The sequence below is a fragment of the Maniola jurtina genome, chromosome 17 (genome assembly GCF_905333055.1).
Source record: "Maniola jurtina chromosome 17, ilManJurt1.1, whole genome shotgun sequence".
Lineage (NCBI taxonomy): Eukaryota > Metazoa > Arthropoda > Insecta > Lepidoptera > Nymphalidae > Maniola > Maniola jurtina.
Window position 1 is genome coordinate 9,312,409 of NC_060045.1, and position 19,373 is coordinate 9,331,781.

Consider the following 19,373-nt stretch of genomic DNA (forward strand, 5'->3'; position numbering starts at 1 on the left):
AGCAATTCCTTTGCTGGTAGGCTAGGAAGGTATGAGTAGTAGGAACGAAGTGAGTCGCAACGGAAGGGTTTGTGTGCCGCATTGGTTCGTCAGTCAAACTTTCCCTTCTCCTGTGGTAAGGTATACTACCAATGCAGACACAGACTTGTTTCGTTATTAGTGCCAACAAAGAGATCGCTAAATCACCCACTGCGCAGGTTTAAGTTCAGAGTAAAAAGAGTCCTTTTTACTGGACGCGATCTGTACCTAAACGTTATTCTGAAGTAGATGAAAGTGAGCTGACTCCCTTCTATAATCAAGGACGAAAGTAGGTATACTCTAACAAGGCAAGACGAATGCCCTACTTACAGAGGAAGTTTGCCTGCAGAGTTTTGCATTAATTTTCTGTCGCCGAGCTTACAAATTCTCAATGTGGATAGTGGATTTGTGGTCGGATTTATATTTATCCAGCTTATAATAATAATTATAAACGACGACGATATAATTTCGGTGGCGTGCGGTGCGATTGTAGAAAATTCCTACTGCCTTCACATGCTTTAACGAAAGATCCGCTCTATTCAAATCGACTTTTACACATCTTCCAGGTATTAGTTAAACGACCTGGTCTCCTCCTTCATTTTGTATAGCGGAACGCAGAACTCAGGACGCTAGACCGGTTGGCTGAGTGATCCATACCTTACTCTCAGATTCGTTTTAATTAAAGTCGAACGAACGGTCATTAACGCGACGTCGTAAAGGATTAGGGGTGTTGTAAATCTAAACCCATATAAAATGTCTGAGGGGTGAGCGTCCACATCGGTTAACCACTCCAGACGAATTCTGTTAATGACTCATTGTAACGTCGCATGAATAAGTGCTAAACTTTTTCGGATTCCGTAACTCGAAAGGAAAAACGGAACCTTTATAGGATCACTTTGTTGTCTGTCTGTCTGTCCGTCTGTCTGTTGTGTCTATCAAGAAAACCTATAGGGTACTTCCCGTTGACTTAGAATCATGAACTTGGCAGGTAGGCAGGTCTTATAGCACAAGTAAAGGAAAAAACCCGAAAAGCGTGAATTTGTGATTACATCACAAAAAAATTATTCAAATGTATGCATGGACAAATAATAATTTAGTATTTACAATTTTCAATCACTGTACCAAGTGGGTTATCATATGAAAGGGCTTTACCTGCACATTCTAAAATAGTTTTTTTTTTTTTTTTTGGACAATAGTTTTTGATTTATCGTGCGAAATGTCGGAAAAAATACCCGAGTACGGAACCCTCGGTGCGCGAGTTTGATTCGCACTGGCCCGTTTTTTAAGGAAAATTTAAAATCTCTCCTCTTCAATTTATACTTGCAAATGCCCGCGACGTTGTTCGCGTTGATTTCAGGTTTTAAGAAGAAATCTTGTGGGAACTCTTTGATTTGAAAACCAAATTTTGCCAAACTTGGTTCACCGGTTGTACCCTGAAAAGATAGCACTGATTAATTTTCATTAAAGCCCAACAAAAGGATTAAGGGTGTTCGAAATCTAAACCCATATAAAATATCCTGGGGGTAAGCGTCCACCTCGATTAACCACTTCAGACTGAAATCTGTTAATGACCGTTTGTAACATCGCATGAACAAGTGCTTTACATTTTTTTTTAACAATAATTTTGATTTGATATGGGTAATAAAGATGGTTTTATCCATTCATAAAAATAATTATACTTAACAATTTTAATATTTCGGTTTTATATACTCCTCTCTAGAGGTTCCGACATGGGTGACATCTCGACCGAAAGAAACTAGTCCGGATGGCTGAGTTTTATGTTCACAAGGAAACTTCATTTGCAATTTCAAACTTGGATATCTTTAATCTGCTTACCGATTTACTTAGTTAAAATTCCACCAGAGACAAAAAGGGAAATAAATTACGCCACATTAAATTGATCTAATTAGTATGCTACCTTACACGGTATGCCGTCACTCCTTCGGAAATTCTCGATCCTATCAATTGTGTGCGCGATACTACTTCAAAATTCGTTTGTCGTGTACTGAGTACAGTCACGTAGAAATGACTCACTCGATGTTTTCTTGTCACACGTTTACGTACCTGTATGTACCCGAAACATGTGCACCTTTTGAATTTAAAGAGCCCCTTTAAATCGCTCGTCTAAGTTACAATGTAAAGCAAAAGTTTATAATTACCTTCCAACCATAATAAATAATTTAGTCCTAACATCATCAATTACCTATATTATTGGTACTTGCTTATGTTATTAATAAGGGAAAAAGTGTTGTCTTAGCTGTACCTCTGACAAAAAGCCTAATTAAAGCCGCAAAAAGCCTAATAAAAGCCGGACAGGCGGGACACGTAAATATTTGTCTGGACATTACTGTAAAAAGCCAAACAGCGGCTAAATCCGGGTAGGTACCAGCAGGCAACCCTAATCCCGTACAAAACTGACATGTTGAGAACGATCGCCGCTATGAAATTGGCTTTTGAATGGGAATTGGTATGACAGACGACACAATAATGACAATATATCCAAAAAAAAATCGGTCAAGAGCGAGTTGCACTCGCAAACGAAGGGTTCCGTTCGGAAGGATTTATTATTTATTATTTTTGTTGTTATAGCGACAATAGAAATAAACATTCTGTGATTTCTACCTATTCAGGTGAGACACGACTTACCTGCATATGATACAGACCGCTGACAGACAGACGGATCGACGGATGGACGGACAGCGGAGACTTAGTAATAACGTCCAGTTTGCACCCTGCGGGTACGGACCCCTAAAAACGTTGATCAATCAGAGAAGAACTCTATGAAAACTCTGATTTATGGTAATTTACGTCGTTAGATGGTTATCTATTGTTATCTATTACACTTGGTATTTTATCGCATAATTTAGTGGCTTTGTAAATTAACGTCCCTATTTAATATCAGTTATTACCTTCGGTAGAAGATGAGTCTGGTTAAAATTGTTGAAATTCCTTCAAATTGATACTAGGTACAATGTACATCCATAAAATTATACTCGACCTAAGTATAATGTATAAGTAGTAATGCTAAATTGCTTGGCGGTAGGTACGGCTTTGCCGGTAGGATGGTAACTAGCCACGGTCGAAACCTTCCACTAGATCAAAATTGACTTAAAATTTGTAATATTTATTATGGTATGGAGTAGAAGTCAGAACACAGACACAGGAAAATGTTGCTATTACGTAAGTGATTGAGCTCTTCGGTCTGTATAAAGACTATTATTCATTTTTGTCATAGAATTCAAGCTCCTGCCCTTTCCCGTGGTCAGAGTCCCTATAAATCCAGCACGTCCTCGCATATGCAAAGCCCGACAAATGGTCAGACATCTGACGATTTCATTACCATCACGTCGAATTCGAGTCACTTTAAATTCAAGAGTGATACGGTATTTTAAACGAACCCAGCGTAAGGCTGCCTTTCCAATAGATATGTACGATGTAGCTAAGCGACAAGCGAGGTTAAAACTGTACTCTATCCACGGAAAAAGGTTAATTAATAATTATGTAATCCCATACAAATGACAGAGACAAAACTCTCAGTGGGCGTTAACCATTTTAAGTCACCAACCAATTACAAACGGAACTGTGATTTCGAATGTTTTTGAAAACATTTTCGAATTGAATTTCGAATGTTTTTTGAACAGGCCTGTGATTGGTTAATGGAACAGCTATGGAATTGGAATAATAAATTCTAGCATAAACTACCACTACACAAAACATCACATAATTTTATTACTAAAGTCCAAGACCATATTGGTGCATTTGAGACACATCCTTAGTTAGCAACGTAGCACACCTCTGGTGGAAAGGCAGCCTTAAGCACACACTTATGGGCGATTCGCTTTCAGAATAGATAATAGCGAGATTCTTTATAAATAGATCTAATCGAGCCTTTTCCTGTTATAGATTCCCACGACAAGGAATTGTCATTGTGGAGATACACAATGCGGCTGCTAAGTGGTAGAAACGCGTGGTGTCGGCAAACCTTTCATGTCAATCCATTATTTACATTGTTACCTTGCTACTATAGTAATTGGTAGGATATACTTATTTTGTTAACCCTAGCTGAAGGTCTGATTTGTATATTATTATAATGTACTAGATATTGCCTGCGGCTTTGTCCCCGTGGATTTAGGGTTTCAGAAATCCCGCTGGAACTATTTGATTTTCCGGGATAAAAAGTAACCTTTGTCCGTCCCCGGCATGCAAACCATCTCTATGATATGTATACCTTTACCAAAGAGCCTCGATAGCTCAACGGTTGAAGAGCGGACTGAATTCCGAAAAGTCGGCGGTTCAAATCCCACCCGTTGCACTATTGTCGTACACACTCCTGGCACAAACTACGCTTAATTGGAGGGGAAAGGGGGGTATTAGTCATGATTAGCATGGCTAATATTCTTTAAAAAAAAATGGTCATAATATATTTAACGGATGAGCCGTGAAAAGCTAGCAGACAGACACACTTTCGCATTGTTTTGGCCCACAAAATAGCGCGTAGTAAATTGTTATATGATAGTATTTTATTATGATTTGACAAAGTTGGTAGGTATCTAACTTTTGAGCTTCTATATTTTGCTTTCCGAACGGATGACAGAGGTATACCGGCCCTCTCGGGCGTAGTATAAGAATTTTTAGAATTTACTTCATATTTCTGAAATAAAGTTCAGGCTTTTCAAAGTTACTTGTTATAAATTACATAAATTCAAATTCAAATTATTTTTATTCAATTAAACTTTTACAAGTGCTTTTGAATCGTCAAAATAATCTACCACTGGTTCGGAATGCTGTTCCTACCGAGAAGAACCAGCAAGAAACTCGGCGGTTGCTCTTTTCAAATGTACATACATACATACATACTTACTTAAAATTGTATGCTTTTTAATATTTTTATACTTCCTCAAGTTTAGCCTAACTACGTACTATTTAAATTATTGGGCTATTTAAATAAAACAGAATTTATTTGCAAGCACTTTTGGTAGATGTATCATGTAGTAAAGCTGGCGCAATACGCATACTAATCTAGCTAAGAACTATAATAAAATAGTGGAATTTATTATGTACTTAGAATTGTGGGAGTTTTTGTCATTGTTCAAAAAATTCTTTGAATGAATGAATACATGATGGAAATCTTGTGTTTTTGTGTGCAAATCTATGAGTAGGTAGGTAACTAGTACCTACTTTATACTTGCCTTCAATTAAGTATTACAAGTGGAACCTCTATTATTTGTCTACTGGCCTACGGATAATAATTAATTATTCATAATTACTTAGTAGGCACTTAGTTCTAGAATCTAGGCATATATTAATGACTCAGTACGTTGAGTAGGTATTTAATATGGTAAGTACTTAATAGGAAGAATGGCTTCGTCCTCGACCTATAACCTCAATACCTATCTATAGATAAACTTACTAATTTAGGATATAATAAAAAAACCGGCCAAGTGCGAGTCAGACAGTCAGACACGACGGACGGACGGACGGACGGACAGACGGGCAGACAGAAAGCAAAGTGATCCTATAAGGGTTCCGTTTTTCCTGTTGAGGTACGGAACCCTAAAAATCATAATATGTAATATGGTTTTTAGGGAAATTTTAATGGACTGATTCGTTAGTCAAGTGGTTCATAACTGAGTTCGCAATCATGGTTTTTCAAAGTAGAAACGAGATAGGTACATGCGAGATATTGAATTCAACACATCAGACTCAACTGGGTAATTCATAATGCAAGGTGCATACAGACGTAAAGACACCTGTGCCTTGTTTATATTTACTCGGAAACATAAGTGGAATTAATTTTTAAACAACATATTTTTCCCACGCTCCAAAATCCACTTTACTCCAATAAAATAGCGTTCAAATTTGAATAAAGCTTCCTGTGTATTTAGTTAAATATTTCAGCTCTCGTAATTTGATAGACATATGCTAAAGTTAAATAAATTAGTAACTGATCCGGTTATGGGTTCAATCATACTGATTGAAAATTACAAAATCGATGGTCATGATAGGAAATTATTTTGATCAAACTCATACAAAACTCAAAATTTAAAAAACCCCCGACACACAAACCTCTATAAGAAAACTAGAAAAGAGCTGATAACTTTTAAACGGCTCAACCGATTTTCTTCGATTATTATTATAGCTAAGAACACTCTCGATCAAGCCACCTTTCAAACAAAAAAAAAACTAAATTAAAATCGGTTCATTCGTATAGGAGCTACAATGCCACTGACAGATACACAGATACGCAGATACACACGTCAAACTTATAACACCCCTCTTTTTGGGTTGGGGGTTAAAATTTACTTCTATCTTACCATTAACTTCATTACACTTTGAATGAGAGATATTTTGAAATAGGACTTGAGGTGCCGAAAGTCACATTTCGACCCCAAGATATTGAAAAACTTTTTATGAAAGAAGGGAAAGAAGTATTCTTGTTTTTCTTGTTTGTACGTAACATTTTTTTGCCAGCTAATTTACATTTTATATTTCTTTTTGTTTTTAGTGGATAATAATATTATATTGTGTAGTATAGGACGTGATAACTTTTTCACGTTGTCTTTTAAGATTCTAGTTAGTCGATTCTCTCAACATACATATTTCATTTCGAGATACATATAAAAATTACTATCTCAATGTGTCTTAGTCATACTCTTTTCTATCTATTTCGCACCGTCTTACCTACTTTCGTCGACGATATAAAAAACAAACAGTCTTCATAAATTCTACGTATGAATGTGGTTCAATGGTTTCGCCTAGCATCCGACGCCTTCGCGGCATTGTATTCCGGATTCACATGCGCAAACCATCGAGCGAATTCTCAAAACTTATTCTTTTGTGTGAACGTAGAAAGAATTTTAATGCTTCCGCCTGAACTTGGAATAAATCGCACAATAGAAATGGTTACGCAATGTCGGTTTGTGTCATACAAAAAGCAAAGCACCTTACACCTCCTAAGAGAGAAGATACGAGCAACATTCGTCCTTGCCAAAGTATCGGATCAGTGGGCCATGCAAATATTTACGTAGGGAGTCATCAATGAGTGCGAGAACGCTAGTGTGTCTGCAAAGATGGAGGTGCAAGCGTAAAGATGGTAGGTCAATTTGATTATATATTGAAATCCCAACTTTTTTTTTTAGTTTGAAGCTCAGCAATCCGAACACAATTAGTGCGACTCATCTCTCAATGCTTTTGCAATACTTTGTCAATTAAAATGCCCGAGAAAATGTTGTTGCACGAATTACAACAATACTAAGATATATAGAGCATACTTCGAATTTGCTGAGTCTAAAGTTTCAGTTAAAACGAGACGGTTTATGCCAGCAATATGACGCTGTCTCCTTTTAATAGTACTTAAGTCTGAGCAAAGTCAAAGTGTGCTCTATAGATATCAGCCTAAGGATTCAGAATGTTTATGGATTGGTCCGCGGACGACATCGCTATGTCTACTCCTGTATGTGTCGCTTTAGGGTATCGTAGTCGGCGTTTACCTGACATGTGTTCAGTGTGCCTAGTGGGAGATTTTTAACCTATTCGATCGCGTAAAAGTTAACTGCGTTTTGTATGGAATTGAAACGGCGCCATCTAGTGACAAGAAGATGGCGCTGTTTCAATTCCATACAAAACGCAGTTAACTTTTACGCGATCGAATAGGTTAAAAATCTCCCACTAGGCACACTGATGGCTCCTTGTGTGAGCGTTGTTGTTTGACGGAGTGATTGGTATCTACCGCGAACTCCTTTTGTGTTTTTTCGATTCCAATGATAATTCTGGTGGTCGTGGAAATTAATGCTCGTATTGTGCGTGTTACTTTACGAAGTTGGATAAGTATTGTACCTACCTAAAGCCAAAAACTAAAGACTGACTTAGCTTTTAAACCGGACGATATCCTATTGCAGTTTAGTTACTATTTACGAGTAACTTAGTTTTTATGCGACATCTTTTTTTTTTTTTTTAAAGAATATTAGCCATGCTAATCATGACTAATACTCCCCTTTCCCCTCCAATTAGGCGTAAAGCTTGTGCCAGGAGTGGGTAAGACAATAGTGCAACGGGTGGGGTTTGAACCGCCAACCTTTCGGAATTCAGTCCGCTCCTCAACCGTTGAGCTATCTAGGCTCTACATCTGGACTGGAATGCTAAATTACCAACCACGGTTAAGCCTTCCACCAAGCCAACAGACTTGAGACCATCATCCATCCATCCATCAGCCTGTATGCGTCCACTGCTGGACATAGGCCTTTCCAAGAGCGCGCCACCAAACACGGTCCTCCGCCTTCCTCATCCACCCGCTCCCCGCCACCTTCTATAGGTCATCGGTCCAGCGGGCAGGAGGTTGAGACCATAATTACAATTTATTAGAAACTTCAAAAATTAATTGCTGGGAATTGAACCCGAGACTATCAACTCATAAGACTACCAGCGCTCACCACTGTGCCATGGAGCTCCGCTCAAGTAAAGGTCTTAGCGAAGCAAAAATTAATGTAGATTTGTGTTAGTCCTCATTAGTCCCAAAAGAAATCCTGTATGAATTATCTAACTTGAACTTGGAAATAGATCTTAGAGCCCCAATAGCTCAACGGTTAAGAAGCGGACTGAACGGCGGTTCAAATACCACTCATTGCACTTTTGCCACCTACTTCCTAGCACAAGCTTTACGCTTAGTTTGAGGGGAAAGGGGAATATTAGTCATGAATAACATGGGTAATATTCTTTAAAAAAATGCTCATCTCCAACCACTGAAAGAGTGGTTCCATAAACAAGTATAAACATCAGAGATTTCATATTTTTCCATACTAAACTTACTTGTTGATGCCCGCGACTTCGTCCGCGTGGATTTAGGTTTTTCGAAATCCCGTGGGAACTCTTTGATTTTCCGGGATAAAAAGTAGCCTATGTGCTAATCCTGGATATTATCTATCTCCATTCCAAATTTCAGCCAAATCCGTCCAGTAGTTTTTGCGTGAAAGAGTAACAAAAACACACACACAAATTTTCGCCTTTATAATATTAGTGTGATTTGGACTGTTATAGGTAGCTCTAACACCTGGGTTGATAGATAACGGTGGATAATAATTCAATAAGTTTTTGATACGCCATTTAAATTGCGACTAATGGCACGTAACATGTGTTTACATTTTGCCAGGGTTGCCACTTATTTCTTTCATTTTCTTATTGTATCGAAATTAGACCCCTGATTGTAATTAAGTAAGTTTGTTGTTAGCCGCAAGACCGTGGCGTGTAGAAGCCCCTACAGAAAACCCATGTCCATCCATCGCGTCTATCGGTTGATGGTGATGATGAAAATGAATATACTGTGTACATAAGCCTGGTTTAAACAGTCAAAGCCGTTTATAACAACATCCATACTTAATATTATAAATGCGCAACTGTGTCTGTCTATCTACCTGCTACGTTTTCACGGGCCAACCGCTGAATCGATTTTAATGAAGTTTGGTACAGAGATGGGATTCATCTCGGGGAAGGACATAGGCTACCTACTTTTTATTCCGGAAAATCAGAGTCCCTAAGGGATTTTAAAAACCGAAATCCACACGGGCGAAGCCGCGGACATCCTCTAGCCATTTATAATGACACTAGCTAATGCCAGCGACTTCATCCGCGTGGATTTAGGTTTTTAAAAATCCCATAGGAACTCTTTGATTTTCCGGGATGCAAAGTAGCCCGTCACTCTTCAGGTCTTTAACTGTACCCATCCAAAAAATCACATCAATCCTTTGCGACGTGATTGAAGGACAAACAAACACACTTTTACATTTATGAGTAGTGATTCATATATGAATAGTGATATCGGTTATACTGTCCAAAAGAAAAATAAAACCGACTTCAAAAACCAACAAGTGTAAATTAAAAATTTATAACACCCCCGACGATCCAAAGTATCTGAGTTTTCCAAAACATCATTTTCAAATAAATAATTATGTATTTAGGCAACGTCCATCTTGACAGCTTGACATTTGTCTATTGACATAATATTATGAACCTAACGGTTATCTAACCTTCTTTTCTACAAGAAAACTAGAAAAGAGCTGATAACTCTTAAACGGCTGAACCATTTTTTTTAGATTATAGCTAAGAACACTCTCGATCAAGCCACCTTTCAAACAAAAAAAACTAAATTAAAATCGGTTCATTCGTTTAGGCGCTACGATGCCACAGACAGATACACAGATACACAGACACACAGATACACAGATACACACGTCAAACTTATAACACCCCTCTTTTTGGGTCGGGGGTTAAAAACACTAAAAAGTAGAAAATAATGTTTGTTTAGCTACACATGTAATGTACCTAGGTATGAAGTCGAGCGAGCATATTAAAACAAAATTTGAAATCCAAGAGTGAAGCTCGCCCGACTTCATACCTAGGTACATTACATGTGTAGCTAAACAAAAATTATTTTCTACTTTTTAGTGTTTTTGGTTTTTGAAGTCGGTTTTATTTTTCTTTTGAAAATTTTTTATTTCACAATTTTTAGTGGCCCCACTGTACTATAATATTAGCATATTATAGTACAGTGGGGCCACTAAAAATTGCCAATGCCCAGTTTAAACCCTACTGTTTACTAAGCTATTACAGTGATCGCGAGCAATTTGCTCTTATCCATTGAGGAGTTCTGTTCTCCATCTCCGAAGATATTCATCAGATCTTCACCAAATTTATATGGGACCACCTGCACAGTATACCCTTTCAAACAAAAAAAAATTTCCAAATCGGTCCAGGGGTCTTTGAGTAATCGGGGAACATACATAAAAAAAAAAAAAGATCCCGACGAATTGAGAACCTCCTCCTTTTTTGGAAGTCGGTCAAAAATGCAAGTCCCAGCGTTTTGTAGTATAAAGACTATAAACACCAGTTATTACAATACCAGGCCTTTTGCGACCTAATAATCATGATCCCTTCAATGTATAACGGATTTTGACTGTAATTTCCTAATCCCGCGCTGGAAGCATTCTCTCGAATAGACTACCCATTTGGATCTCTAGAGACATTCGACAATAATAGACATTTCTTTCCTCTATGGAAGCTACCAGAAACGAATAACATATGTTTACCTTTTAACTCAGCCAAGAAAAAGTAGATTGTAGATTGAATTGTGTTTCCAAGGGCACAATAAATCCATGCCATCCCCAAAAAAAAATGATAATAATCGGCAGCCCTATCTAAAAAGCGTGGAACAGGCTTTTGCATGAATTCAGCGATTCCCCGCAGAACGCGAGCGGTTCCCACGGCTCAATGGAACCTCTATCACATCCTGAGCTTAATTGTTGTGATTCCACAAGCAGCAAAATGCAGCTTTGCCGTAATCGACCAACTGGTGTGAACAGTTTAACGTCCTAATCCTCAGATGGAAGTGCTTTTTCAAATAGATTCCCTGTCTGGCATTAGCCAATAGACATCAGTTTCTTTCGCTCGCGAATCGACCTGTGTATCTTTTAATTTAGCCAAGAAAAAGCAGATAGTAGATTGAATTGTATTTGCAAGGGCACAAAAAATCCATACCATCCCCAAAAAAACTGATAATAATCGGTAGCCCTATCTAAAAAGCGTGGAAACAGGCTTTTGCATGAATTCAGCGATTCTCCGAGAACGCGAGCGATTCCCACGGCTCAATGAAACCTCTATCACATTCTGAGCTTAATTGTTGTGATTCCACAAGCAGCAAAATGCAGCTTTGCCGTAATCGACCAACTGGTGTGAACAGTTTATCGTCCCAATCCTCAGCTGGAAGCGCTTTCTCAAATAGATTCCCTGTCTTTCATTAGCCAATAGAAATTAGTTTCTTTCGTTTATGGAAGCTGCCAGAATCGACCTGTGTACCTTTTAATTTAGCCAAGAAAAAGCAGATAGTAGAATGAATTGTATTTGCAAGGGCACAAAAAATCCATGCCATCCCCAAAAAAACTGATAATAATCGGCAGCCCTATCTAAAAAGCGTGGAAACAGGCTTTTGCATGAATTCAGCGATTCTCCGAGAACGCGAGCGATTCCCACGGCTCAATGAAACCTCTATCACATCCTGCGCTTAATTGTTGTGATTTCAACCCACCAGACCCGTTTCGCAACTTTTTCGTACACAACTTCCTATAAGGCTGAGGACGCATCGCACTTAGTCTATTTTTATTTCATATTTTTATAGATCCATACAGTTTACACATAGTTAGTTCATAAAATTAGGTAATACCCAATACCTATACTTATCTAGACATAAAACTTATAGGCCAGTGAATAAAGCCTACATCTATTAATAATAATCGTTATATTACCAGTAATAAGCCACTGATATAATTGACATCACTGCCCATTTTATAAATGCGAAAGTGTGCTTGTTTATTAGTATGTCCTTTAATAATGTCAAAACTCATGTACACATGTTTACGTCTAGAACTCTGAATTTTTTTTTCTTTTTTTCCAAAGGTAGTCGTATAGTAGGACTAGGGTTTTGGTCTGTAGATAGTAATAAAATGATGTGATGTTTTGTATACCTAGCGAAATTTATGGAGCTAGAAATCATTATTAAAGAAAATCACATCACACTAATATTATAAAGGAGAAAGTTTGTATGTTTGTGTGTGTGTGTGTGTGTGTGTGTGTGTGTGTGTGTGTGTATGTTTGTTACTCCTTCACGCAAAAACTACTGGACGGATTGCGCTGAAATTTAGAATGGAGATAGATTATACCCTGGATTAGCACATAGGCTACTTTTTATCCCGGAAAATCAAGGAGTTCCCACGGGAATTTTGAAAAACCTACATCCACGCGAACGAAGTCGTGGGTATCAGCTAGTAATTTATAAATTTTTTTAAAATACAGATTTTTCAAAAATTTAACATAATTTTTTGTTTATTAACGTCACTCCGCATTTTATGTTAAAAATATTTTTAAATTTTTTAACATAAAAATATTTTTGCGCAGAAATACTCTATTTTTATGTTAAAAATGGAAAAATATTTGTCATTTATGCCTCATTGTACACCTTCCGTACAGCGTTACGTTAATAATAAATAATTTATTATGTTAAAAATTTCCAAAAATCTGTATTTTTTTTTAAATTATGGTCTTTAATAATGAATCCGCTATACAAAACATCACATCATTTTATTACTACAGTCCAAGACCCACTACAGAAAGAGCAACAAAGGGAAGACGCTAACATTTGGTGCATGACACTGTCATTACTAAAGCCAGGTGCTCACGACGGCACGTGCGACGTGACATCTGCCTCGGCTGCGGGCAAAAACGATAATACTAGTGGAATTGTTATTTATCTCCCGCGCCATCCCGCTCTGGCGCATCGGGCATCTGCTACGCGTTCAAAGCCCCTTCAGTCAGCTATATAGCATCAAGACAGTGGAATTAAAATTGCCATTATACCTGGAAAACATTATTATTATATGTATATATACAGAGCCTCGATAGCGCAACGGTTGAGGAGCGGACTGAATTCCGGAAGGTCGGCGGTTCAAACCCCACTCGTTGCACTATTGTCGTACCCACTCCTGGCACAAGCTTTACGCTTAATTGGAGGGGAAAGGGGAGTATTAGTCATGATTAGCATGGCTAATATTCTTAAAAAAAAATGATGTGAAAACTTCTTGGGGTGCGTCGCACGTCGGGCGATTTTGCGATGGGTAAAAACTTCAAGGTCGCGTCATCGACATGCTAATGTTAAATGTGCTCGGATGTAAAAGAATGGTCTCGAATTTCAATTTAAAAATTATGTTTTTTTTTTAATACTAAGTACCTACCTAGCCAACATACAATAATAATATTATTTTTTCCCTCCTATCACTTTAGTTTTCTATTGTTCCTGATAATTTGAAAGTCCAAAAACCACTGTTTTTTACTTAAGTTTACATTTTTGTCGGCGGGCTGACTACCAATTCTTTTGTATTCGCTTCACTGACTAGACATTATTCCAGTCCTTTAAACATCACTAATTTTTAATTACCCTAAAAACATTCTGCAAAATCAGAGTTCAAATACCAACACGTTTATGCGGTTTTAAAAAATTAATCAAGTGTCCTAAATTATCCAAAAAGTAGCCATAGCGGCTTCTTCAAAATTATCACCAACGAAAAATGGCTATTATTTAAAAAAAAAACTAGTGGATTGTTATTTATCAGCCGCGCACACCCCGTATTGGCGTTTCGAGCATCTGCTACGCGTTCAAAGCCCTTTCAGTCAGCTGTGAAGACAGTGAATTAAAATTGCTATTATTCCATTAATATCATTGAAAAAAGCTATGGATTTTGTGAACAAAGAATCGTCTATTTATCATGAGCTTAGGGATGTCTAAGCTGATGCACTTCGATCCCTTTGTGCTAGTGGTGTCAAAAAATAATTTATCTATAATACATATTCAATATAAAAAAATATTCAGGATATTAGATATTCCTTAAACCCCATATTTAATATAAAATTTTTAAAGCAAAAGATTTTCTATTAGTAATTGCTTTTAAATTTGACGAGGCGTTTGCCAAAGATAGACCTACGATCTACGTCACACGATATCAGTAGCGAATATCATACGCGATAAAATATTATATTCTATCGCTACGCGTTGGTTTTTAATTCGTTTGGAATATCGCCCCTCGGTAGTTTCATTTATCAAATAGATTCTTTCGATTTTGCTATTCAATCAGGACAGTAGATTTATTTATTTGTGAACTTGGTTGTGGGTGAATACTGAATGTAAATAATATCATATTTCGATATTCGGAGTTGATATTATCACAGATTAGGTTAGTTACTTGATTTTGTAGATTTGTGACGCGCATATTTGTTATTTGTTATTATAGGTTAGGTACGTAAATTGTATTGGTCTTTTTGGAAATGTGTGTGTTTGTGTGGTCTCATGATGGAACCGGGTGGGCATAGTGGATTATATCCAGGGTCTCATGATGGAACTGGGAGGTAGCCATAGGAACCGAGTGTCTGTTATAGCTCCGGCGTGCTTGGAGCTTGGGTTGTTCGATTTTTGTATTAGTTTTAGCCGTGATGAAGGCTAAAATAAAAACTCGTTATTAAAACGATTTTTAAATAGGTAACTGGGTAAACTTATCTACTTTTTGTACCTTCTTGACATTTCTTTATCATTCCAATTGTTTTTAATTTTGCATAAATACGTAGGTAGGTATAGGTGCCTAGGTATTTAGAGTAAAATTATTACCATATACTATACGTCTTTCGGGATTTCTTTATTGTCATGCTTTTTAGGGTTCCGTATCTGAACCTGAAGGGTGCTAACAAGGAATACAGAATCTATTATTTATTTTTGTGAAGCTTGTAGGTACTTATTGAAGTAAAGGTTTACAAGTGCCTTTGAAATTTGTTGGTACTAGTATATCGTGTTAGGTACTATTTTTATTACTTGAGTGTTATTGAAATGGAGACCCGTGCTCAGTAGTGCGCCGGCGATAAGTTCTCACTTCTTTTTGATGATTCTTATAAAAAAAATAATGAAAAGAAATAATTTAAGTATAAAAATACAAAATAAAAATTATTTGTTTTTTTAAAGTGATATAATATATTTCTACAGAACCTCCTCCGACACCTCCCAGACGTCGCTTTTAAGGTGGTAATCTGTATAATGGTTCGCTAGGGGTGAAAGCAACAGAAAAACAGGTGCAAGCGATTCTCGACCTTATTGACGGTAACGAGAAAGTTGTTATTTTGTCATATTCTTGTTCAGTATCATTCATAGATTGCTAATATGTTGTTTTCTGAAATATGTCAATAAGGTTGAAAATCGTTTGCATGCAAGTTTCTGCTTGCGGCTTTTTTTTTGATAGTTAATATATTTTAACGTAAAAAATATTCAATATTTTTCTGTAACAAACATTAATATTATGATATAGGAATCTAACCATATTTGACACCTCTACTTTGTGCTCGCTGAAATTATTGACTCTTAGGTTAGCTTATAGGTGTACTGCTTGACTGAGATGGCTCGTGAGGTGCGGGTTGCGGAAGATGACAACGACGTTAAACTCCTTGATTTTTAAACCCCGACCCAAAAAGAGGGGTGTTATAAGTTTGACGTGTGTATCTGTGTATCTGTCTGTGGCATCGTAGCTCCGTAACTAATGAACCGATTTTGATTTAGTTTTTTTGTTTGTTTGAAAGGTGGCTTGATATCGAGAGTGTTCTTAGCTATCATCCAAGAAAATCGGTTCAGTTGTTTGTAAGTTATCAGCTCTTTTCTAGTTACTGTAACCTTCACTTGTCGGGGGTGTTATAAATTTTTAATTTACACTTATTCTTTTTTTTTATGATAGTCTTTTTACCTACACTTCAAGGAGATTTCTAATTTAAAAAGAAAATACATATCAAAAATTGCGAAACAAATTGATTTAGCGTTCTGGTAAGATGCCATGTAGAAACCAAAGGAGTATGGGTTTACTGAAAACTACCATACCACTTCCAGGTTAGCCCGCTTCCATCTTACACTGCACCATCACTATTGCAGTCAAGGACTAACTTGAATCTGAATTTATAAACAGACAGACAGACAACAAAGTGATCCTATAAGGGTCCCGTTTTTCCTTTTGAGGTACGGAACCCTAAAAAAGATAGTTCATACGTAATCGTTGCAGCTGATATAATATTATGCGCTCTAGGTGTCTCTGTCTTCTACTTTCTTTAAAGGTATATTTGGATTGTTACAGGACTGTCACGGCCTTGCGTTTGAAGATCGTGCGGTAGCCGATGAAGTGCAGAACTATGAGCTGATATCTGGATTCCAGAACAATACGCATACCACTGTGGAGTTCAGGAGGCAGCTGGACACGTGCGACAGGCAGGATGTCGTTATTGGTGTGAGTATACCTTTCTACACCTATTAAACCGTTGGTTACTGTCTCCTGGAGCTAGAATCATGATAGCCTGGTGGTTAAGACCTCCGCCTCCTATTCGGAAAGTCGTGGGTTCGATCCCGGGCACGCACGCATTACTATTCTTTTGAGCTATATCGGTCACACGAGTTTGAGTGTAACAAAACTTATTGAACTGTTGTAACTGACACACTGACAAACTTCTTTATATTAAACTTTATCTAGACTTCTTCATGTACCTAACACTTATGTTGAAATCTATAAAGCGCACTTTGACTTTGCTTAGACTTAAGTTTCAGTTAAAACGAGACAGATTTATGCCAACGGTATAACGCTGTCTCGTTTTAACAGTGTCTTAAGTCTGAGCAAAATCTAAGTGCGCTCTATAAATCTCAGCCTTAGTCTTCTTCAATTTAGCGCTGTTTCATCTATTGGTGGGGTACGCTTTTCTGCAATTTATGTAAAGCTTTGACTTTTGGTTTTCTAACTGATAAATAATAAAAATGTACTATGTCATATTTTGCAGGAAGACACAATCCAAGTGCTATGGGCTCTTGGGCCTGAAGGCTCAGATGGTGAACTTCCCAGGCACGTGCAAAGCGGCTCCCGACCTTTACGACTACTGCAGCCGTTGGCTAAACCTGACTCCATACCGCTCAAGTATTGGGACGTTAGGATATCCAATGTAAGTTACTTGAATAAGACTATACCCGTGTGCCGAATAATAAGTTAATAAATAAAGCTAGCCAACCTCTAGCCAACTGTAGGAGAGTTTAGGAGATAGGAGGGAATAATATTATTATAATCCATTAATTCAATATTATAAAAATGTGAAAGTGTGTCTGTCTATCTGTCTCTCTGCTAGTTTAACTGATTTTGATGAAATTTGGTACAGAGGCTTGCATCCCGGGGATGGACATAGGCTATTTTTTATCCCGGAAAATTAAAGCGCTTCCATGGGATTCTTATAGGCCTGTCCTTTTGACCGATTTACATGATCCAGAGGTAGCTTGCGTCCCGGAAATTGATATAGGGAACTTTTCATTCCGGAAAAGCACAGTTCTCACGGGATTTTTCGAAACCTAAATCTACGCGGTAGAAGTCGCGGGCATTATCTCGACACCTCCCACGTAAGTTGTTGTATCCCCAAAACTACAACTTTTCAGTAGAGCGTTTTAAAGATATAAATTGAAATTAAAGCTCCATTTTTCAATATATTTTTGTGAAATTCGGTATTTAGTTATAGTTTACAGTACTTTAACATATTCTGAAAGATAATTCATAGAAATACTTCACATTTCTTAGATTTTGTTCATACAACATTTTACGGCGTGTTTCATCTTTGTAAAATGTTGTATAAGATACTTACAACAAATTACGCTGGAAAAAACGGGTTGAGTGTCATCGTATGTGTTAAATACAACAGTGTAGGTCGTTTAAAATTTAAAAAAAATGTAGTATGTGTAGTCCGATTCATCATTTCCAACCAATGGAAGTCCACTACTGGACATAGGTCTCTTGTAGGGACTTCTATATGCCACGGTCTTGCACCACCTGAATCCAGTGGCTCCTTGTGACTCGTTTGATGTCGTCTGTGCACCTAGTGGGAGTCTGTCAACGCTGCGCCTTACAGTGCGAGGTTCCAGCACCTTGGGACCTCAACGTCTATGGGTCCTTCGAATTATGTGCCCCGGCCATTTACACTTCAGTTTCGCAATCCATTTATGCCGGTTACTCTGATTTTCCTACCGATATCCACATTCCAGATTCGATCACGTAGAGAAACTTCAAATATAGCTCTCTAATTGCCCGCTTAGTGACTCTGAACTTTCTTATGAATTCCATTATAATATGTGACCATATTATCTCGGATCCATAATATGTCATCACTGGTAAAACGCACTGTTCGAAGACTAATTTAGTTTCCGTACACTGCCGCCGAGTCGGATTCGTTGGCTGACCTGTTTCTTGAAATTGCACTTACCTACCTGGTCCAGGTACCTGTTCCAGGCTCACACTTTTCTATAATTTCGAGTGCAGAGCCCTCAACGAGTACTGGGTGGGCCGAGACATAAGAATTAGACACAATTTTCGTCTTACTCATGTTCATTTTCAGGCCCATCTGTTGTGAAACTTTGCAAAGGTCATTGAGCTGTAAATGTAGAAACTGGGAAACCTAATGAGGTTTCCCAGAGTTTCTGCGATAGTGACTATGTCATCGACAAATCGAGGGTGAATTTCTTTTGATGTTAATGTCAAGTTCATTCCAATCCAAGCTTAAACATAAGGACGTCTTCCAAAGCAGTGGTAAAGAGTTTCAGAGAATTACGTCTCAATGTGCACCCTGTCACTGCAATTGGACTGGCCTAGTCTGGTCCTATATGTCGACTGACATGGTGTTTTCGTACAGGATTCTATTTCAGCATTTGTATGAACAGGCAGTTGTTTCAGCATCTCAATAGCGACCTTAATACAGCCCCAGTTTCCACCAAATCA

At 37.7% G+C, this 19,373-nt stretch overlaps 1 protein-coding gene across 2 annotated transcripts in view; it reads left to right on the plus strand.

Moving 5' to 3' along the window:
* Positions 1 to 19,373, plus strand: part of LOC123873598 (MOXD1 homolog 1-like) — a 105,773-nt gene that overhangs the window by 66,632 nt on the left and 19,768 nt on the right. For both annotated transcript variants that reach the window (XM_045918483.1, XM_045918484.1), the window contains 2 exons: positions 16,713 to 16,862; positions 17,404 to 17,562. In XM_045918483.1, coding sequence (XP_045774439.1) covers positions 16,713 to 16,862; positions 17,404 to 17,562 — 309 coding nt within the window. The remainder of the gene's footprint in view (positions 1 to 16,712; positions 16,863 to 17,403; positions 17,563 to 19,373) is intronic.